We start from the raw sequence: 10,049 nt of genomic DNA on the forward strand, positions 1-10,049 counted from the left end.
AATGCAGCTCGGCAACAGCAAATAGTTCAGAGCGGGAACCGTGAAGCCAGAAGATTCATGACCATGTCTACTTCCTTGCACTTCGTCTTGATTTTGAACAGTAATTATAGCCTCATCAGACCAAAGAGATACAGGACTGTTTACAGACTACGGCAAACACTGTTTCTGTTATAGGAAATTTCACGACTGGCACGCACACACGCAGAGTAGTCCATAAGTATCCGGCACTGAAGGGGAAATAAACCTGCTTATACCGAACATCACTGCTATCGCGGTCTCAATTAGTAGTATAAGGTGCTGTAAAAGCACGGACTATAATAGCTGAAAGCAGCATGACATGTCAAAGTATGAGTGAGGTGACTCAGAGAGTGCAGAGCCGGGGAATCCCATTGCAACGAGCATAACCGCTTGGCCCTCTATGAGGCAGTATTCACCAAGGAGAATACAGCGGCAATCTCTCTGTTCTCCAACGGAAGGACCTCGATGACAGAGACATTCCGTTTTGAGCACACGTTACCAGCGAATATGTTGCCCATCGGTACCCTTTGTTTCCTATAACTACCAGTTCTGGTCGGCCTGATGCATAGAGATGCCCAAGGGTTCTCACTCAAGATGGAGATATCAACCCTTTCGTTCTGGCCTTATCCATCCGTAGAGTAATCCGGAAGGTCATGTTTGATTCTTCGCTCCCATTCTAGGGGCAGTATCTCCAGAACCACAAATTGTGCAATAAAACGAGATCTGCCTCCACATCTGGAAGCGGGGAACATGCGAGAACCGAATAAGGAAACCTAGGGGTCCTATCGACGCGCCTGAAAGTGCATATAATGTTCTGTTGTAGACAGACTGGCTTTCGAATCCTAACCCAGGAAGCTAATCTAGGGACGGTTACCAATCTAATCAGCTTATCATACATTGAAGCCAATACGCAAGCGCTCTTGTACGGATATTAATAATAAGGTTATAAAATTAGGCTTTCGGACTTAGGGTTCGGAAATCCGTCTCTTTTAAGTACAATATAGCATGCTGTTGCGGGCGGACCTGTATATCTGGATAGCGAACAAGAAATCCTACGGGGAGCGGGGGTCTGTGGGATGAAACTGCTTAAGGAGAAAGCCACTCTTCTGAACCATGTAAACATAGACTAGACAAGCCCCAATAAACCTTGCTTGAGAGTGCCAGTCACCGTTGCCTAGGAATGCTTGAGACCCAGGTTAACGAGACAAAGGAAAAACACCCAGCCGGCGCAATGCCGTCTCATTCGTCCACAGCAATGTCACATGGAGCCTGGTGCCTACCTAGGGTGTCACGCACTTTCTTGTCCTACGATGATCCGGGCTCTAGGAGTCATTCTGAGTACAGCTGAACTTGTATTCTGGTCGACGGTCTCTCTCTTGCCGAATTCGAAGGTAAAGCGCGGGCCCAATCAAGAAAACCTGATACAGAGTAATGAAATTAAGGTATATATCATATACGGTACATATATAGCCAATCGGAACGGATTCACTTGCAGTATGCCTTCATCTCTGGAAATGACGTAGGGGTATTCGATTCATTCTGCATCCAATCAAAGCGTGGTTGTCACGATCAAACGTCATGTCGCGTAGTACTGTATCTGCCTCGGTCGACTCCGGTCAGCAAGCCCACGCCTCGGCCGTTGTCCAATCCGAAGAGCTAGCCGGCCCAACATGCCTGCCAAGGCCCGTTCAGATCATAGTCGGCTTGACGTATCCCAGCCGTAGAGTGGTGAATAGTGCAAGAGAGACCCTTCAAGACGACCCGTCCTGTCACTGCGTAAGTAGAGGACCTCGCAATGACGAGGTGGCCTCCTAAAACCCTGGGCACAACGGGAATATGGGTATTCACGGGCCCAGTTGGTCGGGACTGGTAACCTATTCGACAGGACTACGTCCCGATCCTGGTTTCGTGGGGAGCTTTGCGATAGTGACCGGGGGTGGTCGGCCAAAGACGGTTGTCGCCAGGGCTCGGAGGTCGAATGTGGGACAAATTTGCCCAGCTGGCCACCCGGTGGGTCGGAACGGGCGGCAAATATCCAGCGCCGAATCTTGAAGCTAGCGACGGCTCTACGATCATGACCAGGTAGATTGGATTCGGGTGATTTCATGGAGTTGCTCGCTGGTGCACGAAACTCGCGGTCATTTCGATGATTTAATTCCACCCCACCGCCCATCAAGACTAGGACTGCCAAGTCGGCTTATCTTTGACCAGCGGCATGGTTGAGGCGGAAAGGCCAGGCTGGCCGTGACCAAGCATTCTATGGGCTGCGATGGTGCTGCAGCGCTTTGAAGTGTCCTATATGATTCGGAAAGCTGGATGACCTGCAGATCAGAGGTAGTGCAGGTGAAGCTGGTAAAAACATGGGGGTGATTTGGGGAGGGTGGGGAAATGAGTTTTACCGACTACTCATGCTCAAATTGCGTCAAATGCGTCAAATGGGTAAAACGCCATGAGAATCTGTAGGGGCATTGATATGGTCCCACATGGATGCGTGGGCGCATGTTGTCCGCCTTTGGGTCACGTCAGGATACGACCAGGTCAGTTTGTGAGTGCCTGAGGCCATCAACTTCTGGTGTTCGGGAAGGTCCGGGTTTACTGTATTTACAGGCAGGCCCTCGTTTCACAGAATCGTCACGGGATTTTCCTAACGTTCGCCGAATATGATGATAGATATTAGCGTATCTCAGGAAAGATCCACTCCGGATTGAGCCCTCCGAGTCCGGGGAGGTGGAGAACAGAAATCCCGAGCAAAATTGGCCAGGGAAGCAGATGTCCGCACCCCAAATACCCGAGACTGCGGCCCAACCATGTCTGACAATGCACCAGTATGAACTTTGGAACGCCCAACAATGGTCGCACATGGCAGCGTTGGATCCTATCCTTCTAGCCTTATATCTCTTCACGCCGAAAGCAGTATCAAAGCAAAAGGAATGTCAAGCAAGTATTTAAGATTCAAGTAACTGGAAAACTTTGAGCATAAATGGCCGGTTTCTATATGTAACTAAGAATCTTTGCCTTTGGTACTGCATCTCTCTGTTCATTTCCTATGTTTTCTATTCCTTGTTGTTGTGTATCTCCTCTATAGTATAAGGGGTACAATGAACGGGAACTATTTAGTGAACCTTGTGACAAATTACCATGCAGTACAAGAATGGTGCGATCACCGACCCCTGTGATGACAGCCTAGCAGGCCGCAACCGAAAGCTCCTTTCATCCACTGCCGCAGTGACATAGCTTGTGTGGTACGGTAGACGTTAGAAACGTACAGTGCTAATGATGCCCCGCCTTCCGCTGAGGCTTATGGTTGAGGCCCACAACACAATTCCACGCCATTTGCCAAGTAAAGTTGCTCTGAATCTTCTCAAATCATACAGATCAAAACCTATAGTGAATTGAAATTCCAACATGTCCTCTTCTACTCTTCAGTCTAACTATAAAGGAGCAAGCATCGATGGCGATGGAGATTTTCTTTGCAAGTGCGGATTCAAGATGTACAAATCGACAGTGAGTGACAAGAAAAGCCCATATTTTGGGAAGAAATGTTAGCCTACCTCCCATGAATTGAGCTGAAATAACTAATATATCGAAGATTTGGCATGCAGGCGAGGGAGGAAAAGCGCAGACCGGTGCCGGATTTTCATCTGGGACGAGGAACTCCCTCAGATAGAGCTTCCACTCTCTTCGTCTTCAGAACCTGCAACACCCAAAAGAACGTCAGATATCCGACAATATGGGATCCTCACGCCAGTTACTAGTTCAAGAAAAGTACATCCTGCCCTAGACAGGGCCAGTAGCGGGAACGAACCGAGCCAAATCACATTCTCAGCCCAGGCGAAGAAACGTTCACTATTTTCGACTTCCGGGCAAGTCCCCAAAAAACCGAGAATAGTGTGTACACCATCTCGGTCTCCTAGCCCTACGCCATCCAAATTTCTCGTTAATAGCAGCCCTGCATCTGGTCTTAATGATACATCCTTATCGTCAAGATCAGAAACCATGCATTTTATGAGGGGCGGATCGCGCAGATGGGAAGATTACGAGAAGAATTTATCAATGACACCTACCAAGCACAAATCCCACGTGAGGGATTTCAATCAGAAAGGTGGGAAAACAGAAGCGGAAAAGGGAGAAGATGAAGAAGATCTTCTTTCTGACTGGGATGATACCATCGTCTTAGAAGTGATACGGATTGCCAATAGTCCTATTTGAGGTAGTGCGTGACTGTGTCTCACAAGCATGATCCTTTTATAACCTTTCGCTAGTCTTATTGTTTGAACACCCTAGGCATGAGATAGATTGCTAGTACTTAGGAGAGGTGAGGGCGAGGATATTTTCGGCAAAATTTCAATTCGCCTCGAGAGGTTTATTTTGGTTCCTTCCGATATTGTTTAGTGTTACCAAATTGTACAAGTTTCAGGACATATGTTTCATGCTCCTAAACACGTAGGAGGCCGCGTTCAGGCCCGGCTTGGGCTAACTTTGGCCGTTACCAGTTTCGGATTGGGATTTACTCCATACGCTTTTTCGATTTGCTGACTTCATTGAGTGTGATCGGTGAAAAGCACCGCGGGCTTGGGTATCTGTAGCCCTTGATGCCCTTGAGGTCTACTTCCGGGGGAGGCGGAAAGAAGGCTTCCCTAATCAGCTCTAATTTCCTGGTTGCGTCCGTTCCCATTTGTCCGTCTGGTCGTTGGAGTGGTGGTATGAATGTCGCGCGTGGCTCTTTGTTCCAGGTTCATTTTGCCAGCTTCCACAGGCCATCGGAGGAGTTCGTCGCTTCCTTGATCCTTGCTCTGTGGTAGTCCCGTAGTGTCTTTCTGATGAGTCTTGCTTTATGGTTTCTCGCTCTACGGTATGCTTCCCAGGCTTCAGGTGTTCGTCTACGTTGGCACTGTCGCCTTAGTCGTCATGCGAGCTGCTGAGCCTCTTTACACTCTCTCGGCCATCCCGGGGTCGACTGTGGACTAATTCGTGATTTCGGCGTCGACCCTCGGACGGCCGTCAAAATAGCTGACACTATCCCTTTGGTGGCACTGTCGATGTCTTCTTCCGTTATCAGACCGGTTGTGGTGGGCATATGGCGGTTCAATGTCACGTAGAGCTTCTCTCTATCCGTGCGTTCCCAACTCCACCGTTCTGAGATTGTTCTGTTCCGATTTGGTTTGGCCAGTACAGTTTCCAAGGGGATGTGGTCAGAGTCGTGGTCTAGGCCGTCCCGTGGGCGGCATCGGATAAGGCTGTCTTGTAGGCTTGGAGTAGCCGGGGAAAGATCTATAGTCGTTTCCGTGTCCCTTAACCTGAACGTGGTCGTTCCTGGCTCATATAGGAGGCCCAGCTGATACTCTTCTATTATCTGGAGGGCCTCTTCCGCCTCAGGGTCTGGCGTTTGCACCCTGAGTCCTCCCCAATAGGGATGGTGCAGGTTGAAGTCTCCTACCACAATCTGTTCCGCGTCTTTCCACCGGTCTACCACCCTTTGTAGCGTTGTTATGGCGCTGTTAGTGGGATCGAGGCTTGGGACGGGGTTGTAGACGTTGTGAATGATGGTAGTCTCATGCGCACCCCAGTTCGCAGATCCGCCTCGGACCGAATAGCATCACGAGGTTTAACTCAAATCAGTTCTATACCCTAGGGATTCCCTACTATATGTGAAGTAACGGAAACTTTGCTGCAGCTGCTAAAAAGATGTTGCAGCCAAGGAGCCCGCGGGTCGTCATTCATAAAAATGGAAGAAGGTACTGGCATAACATCGATATGATCTCAGTATCTAGCTTCCTCAATTTCGGTGACAGTCCATTCGTTTCCCGACGAACTTGGGCCCTCGTGGCGCGCGAACTCGAAATCTCTGCGATGCCTCGGCAAAGTCCACACGTATCTGCATCTTAAAGTACTACTGTATTAAAGAGAATCCGGGGCTTTTGAGGTAGCTTGATATTGTTCGCACATTGTTATGATATTGACGGTCGCGCAGTCGATCGAGGTATGTATACGCAGGCATATCAGGTCCAGTTACCGCACAACGGGTCACTATATTTCTCTGGACGGGATAGCGAGTATAACAACCTTTCCTCTCCTGTTCCTGTCCATTGAGAATTGATTTCCTGGCACTATTACCAGTTCAGACATTATATGACGTCTGTCCATTACAATTCGTTGACGTGGGAGTTCTAGTACCCGTGGGTAGCTCTCTTGGCGCTTTGCTTCAATTCTAAGCGCCAGAAAGAAGGTAACCAGTTATGTATACCCGCGCGGTATTTACAACTCGATGCTGACGCTGTACCTGAGTTCGCACGTACAAAAAGCGATGGTGGATAGATTCGCCTAGTTTCGGAACGAAGAGGCCGAGGGCCACTAAATGCTATTGTCTATCAGGGACAGAATGAAAGAAGCGCTCGCTGTGAACTAATCCGATGGGTGCATGTACGCAGTTGAAAGATTCCAAATAATAAGTAGGAAATATGTTGAAAGGTAATCACAATCAAGGCATGATCCAACAAAGAGCTCCTTTCATCGGGCATTTGCTCTTTTTGTCCCAGACTATTTCTATCTGCGCATGTCGGTCGTGCCAGGCTTCACAATGTGATGGGCGCACATGTAGACTGAGGCGCTCAGCGATTCTATTCTCAGAGGAGAGCATTTGATAATTTGTGCCTAATTATTCGTACATTAACATTCGTACAGATGCAGTGGGACTATTTTGTAAGTGGTCATTTAGTCATGCGAGCAAGATGGTATAACCTGCTACTACTGTACAAGGAGCACCCCAGGGGGACGAGGCAACTGGTATGCCAAAGCATCCTGTAAGCATCTTTAGCTTTCTGCTCAAAGCAGATGTACGGCTCTAGGTTCAGGTGCCTTTGACTGGAAAAGGGTTCGCAATGAGCCGATGAGTTACTCACAAAGGGAGAAAAGGGTGTGTAAAAGAAACAAAAGGATAAGACCTAAAGATGTTCGATCTCATGGTTTGCGCATTCTTTGGTCGACATTTACAAGTCGCTTATCACCCGATTCACCACTGTGTTGGGCTGTGTCGTCTTCATCAGTAAAATGAAATACCCCGATACGGGAAAAGCTCGCAGTGATGCGAGATGCCTGGTAATTCGTATTGGCCGCGGGGGCGGGAGATGTGCGGTCGCACTTCGATAGCCGAGGAGACCGGAAGCAACAGGACTTCAGCTGTTATCGTGACAGCAGTCGTATGTCGAAAGCCAGAGAGCCCAGGTGAATTAGCCTGAGCAACCCTGCTTTTTGAGCTGTAAGGAGATGGTGATGGATTTTCATCTTCTCTGTTCGAGCAGATGCGAGATTCTTTTGCAACGAGATCTCAACAAGGATACGTATTCCCAACACCGCATAGAGGTGTCTGCCCACGTTGTCCTGATCACGAGATTCGTGTATCAATAATTTATCCGGCACCGAGGTCTCGTGGAGACATTTTGGGCATGGAGATTTGGCACAAAGGTCCACTACCCCTCCTGTACCCCGTCCTAGTGGGCATCATGGGTTTTCTGACCGATTACGGGCTTGAAAAAGTGATGAGAGTGTTGTTGGTACGATACCGTGTGTTTAAAGGCAATGTACGGAAAGTTTGCTAAATGAACTTCTCTTTCAGCTATGACCTGAATACCATTTAAGTCGTTCCTTGTTCGCAATGCCAGCAGACCCTTCCGCACCCCCTGTTGTGTTACGCATAGAAAATCCAAAATCGGCTACGCATCAGCAAAACCAAGCATGGTCTGAGGTTGCAAGTAAAGTTGGATCCGTGAAAGTTTCCAAGGGCACACCGGCCTCTCCTTATAGTCCATCCTTTACAGAAGAATCTGCCTGCTCGCGTCTTGTCCAGGAGATTCATTCTGATTATAAAAAGGCAAGAGCGCCCCTCTTCGACCTCCCCATAGTCTAACGTGGAATTTTGTTGCAAGCCAAAAACTTTCCCGATCGCCCTCAACAAATTTCTCAATGCAGACAGGGGGGGTTGGTTTTTTTCCCCGGAACAACACCTATCGGTACAGACTTTATGATAATTGACCCGCTGCTGGTGGAAGGAAACACACATGTTGGGGATATACACGTGGACATCAATCACTATTATATTGTCTTGAGGGAGTGTGACGTGGTCGTCCAGCCGGGAGGCAAGCTGGTAGCCTTGGCTATGTCGGATATCAAGTGATATATGATGCTATCATCCGGTGGATTCGACAACGTTGGGTCTCGTGGCGAATTCGTTGACGATCTGTGTTTTTGTATAAGACTGTATGCTACTGTTGCATTGGCGTCTCAGCAGTTTGCAATACATTGTGTGAGGATTGAGCGAAGTTGGTGTCTTCCACCAGTTGGCCACTCTCTTGGAAGTCAATGTCGCCATATCAAATGCTTGCATTAATTGCGACACGCTCATAATGACGTCACATCAAAGGACTGCATGAGTTGTGCTGCGTTGACAGCGTCCTGACTGAAGATTGAATGGGCCTTGGCTCTTCTGTCTATGGGAGCGGTAGAGTGTTCGAATCCCGTTTCCATGGTAGTTTGATCAGCAGAATGTAGGATCAATCGAGGTTTCAACGCAAGACAGACTATCACAAACCGTCAATCGCACTGGAGACTCGCAGCCCGGGGCAACTGTTGTCAGAGATTCGCGGCTTCTCTCGCTGATTCTTGACAGGGTGCGACCTGTGTTCTTTGTTACCCTGTTTGTATTCATGGACGAACTGGGGATCATCCAAATTGGCGCGAATTTGGTAAGCTGCAATCGAAAGCACTTGACTGCATCATCTATTATGTTGTTACCAGCCGTTTCTGAATCAGCATCGACGTTAAAATCAACGAATTCAAGGAAAAATCTGACGGTCTCGGCATCATCGCCTTTTGTGAGGTACCTGTCATACCCTTAGATTGTTAATGTTGAGTATGTCAGACAAATAGAGTGTAAGGCAGTACTTACACCATTCCAGCTGGTTTGGGCCGGACACGGCCTCGTGGAAGGTCGCCGGGTCGACTTGTCTTGCCGGTGCGGTATTCAATGCGCCTGCCGTGTACACCTTGCCTAGTGATTCCAGGAGACGCCGTGATGGCCTTCTTCTGCGACCAAAGATCGAATATCCAAGATCCGGTGTCAGGTCCATTCCTTGTTGGCTTGGATTGACCACTGGAGGTGTCTCCTCCTCACGCTCAGATGGCGTGTTCTCTTGCTCGTTCGACGGAGGTAATGGCGATGCAGGTGGTGTTGGCAGCCCGCTGGCTGAACTTGGCATTGATGGAAAGACAGGTGATGGAGGAGCGTTGTCCGGGAGGTCGTTGCCTGTTTCCCCCTCGATGAGTGGCACCACTGGGGTCCTCTCATCGAACTCGACATCACGGGAAAAGACTGTCTTTCCCGAATGTATCTCATAGAGCTTGTACTGGTTCGGTTCACAATAGCCAAGCAGTCGACACTCGGATGATCTCGGTCCGAGTTTTGCTCGATGCTCCTTTGGGATTAAGACCCATGCACGGGAGCCGATCCGTCGCAGATGCAAGAGCGAGGGCGGCTTCCCATATAGAATCTCAAACGGTGTCTTCTTCTGTAAGATCGATGCTGGAGCACGCAGCTTCAAGTAGACCACTGTGTCTACAAGCTCGATCCACCAGGAAGGAGGAAGGTTCGCATCGGACAGGAGCGTGTTGATCCGCTCCCGGATAGTGCGATTCGTGCGTTCCGCCAGTCCATTCTGCCCTTTGCAGTACGGCGGCGAGGTATCGAACTCAACGCCCTGGGATTCGAGGTGTGTTCCAATTGGCAGATATTCTCTCCCGTTATCGGCGAGGAATCTTCTGATCTGGGCGCCGAACTGTCGGTGCACCCAGGCCTCAAACTGTCGGAACTTCTGGAGCGCTTCATGCTTCCATCTCATGGCATAGGCCCACGAGCCACGAGAATAATCGTCAGTAAAGGTGATCACGTACCTGGAGCCATCTTTGGCAATCGGCATCTCCATGATGTCCGAATGGATCGATTCGAAGATTCTCGTCGAATGCAGACGTGGCCGTCTGGC

At 49.1% G+C, this 10,049-nt stretch overlaps 4 protein-coding genes across 4 annotated transcripts; 3 read left to right on the plus strand and 1 right to left on the minus strand.

Moving 5' to 3' along the window:
- Positions 1–1,700: 1,700 nt before the first annotated feature.
- BDQ94DRAFT_155739 (uncharacterized protein) lies at positions 1,701–2,181 on the minus strand. Its single transcript, XM_026768526.1, has one exon. It carries the CDS (start codon positions 2,123–2,125, stop codon positions 1,712–1,714), a length of 414 nt encoding a protein of 137 aa, XP_026619337.1. The 5' UTR covers positions 2,126–2,181; the 3' UTR covers positions 1,701–1,711.
- Positions 2,182–3,215: 1,034 nt separating this feature from the next.
- On the plus strand, positions 3,216–4,529 carry BDQ94DRAFT_155743 (uncharacterized protein). The gene is made up of 3 exons (XM_026768527.1): positions 3,216–3,559; positions 3,608–4,228; positions 4,281–4,529. The coding sequence occupies exons 1-2, from the start codon at positions 3,424–3,426 to the stop codon at positions 4,225–4,227; spliced, it is 756 nt and encodes a 251-aa protein (XP_026619338.1). The 5' UTR covers positions 3,216–3,423; the 3' UTR covers position 4,228; positions 4,281–4,529.
- Positions 4,530–7,669: 3,140 nt separating this feature from the next.
- BDQ94DRAFT_164585 (uncharacterized protein) lies at positions 7,670–8,188 on the plus strand (the record flags this gene model as incomplete). Its single annotated transcript, XM_026770058.1, has 2 exons — positions 7,670–7,850; positions 7,941–8,188. The coding sequence occupies 2 exons, from the start codon at positions 7,670–7,672 to the stop codon at positions 8,186–8,188; spliced, it is 429 nt and encodes a 142-aa protein (XP_026619339.1).
- Positions 8,189–8,958: 770 nt separating this feature from the next.
- BDQ94DRAFT_155747 (uncharacterized protein) lies at positions 8,959–9,408 on the plus strand (the record flags this gene model as incomplete). The annotated part of the gene is made up of 1 exon (XM_026768528.1): positions 8,959–9,408. A coding segment is annotated over one exon (450 nt), but the record flags the coding sequence as incomplete, so codon positions are not given.
- Positions 9,409–10,049: the final 641 nt, after the last annotated feature.

This window comes from Aspergillus welwitschiae, assembly GCF_003344945.1.
Source record: "Aspergillus welwitschiae strain CBS 139.54b unplaced genomic scaffold BDQ94scaffold_141, whole genome shotgun sequence".
Classification (NCBI taxonomy): domain Eukaryota; kingdom Fungi; phylum Ascomycota; class Eurotiomycetes; order Eurotiales; family Aspergillaceae; genus Aspergillus; species Aspergillus welwitschiae.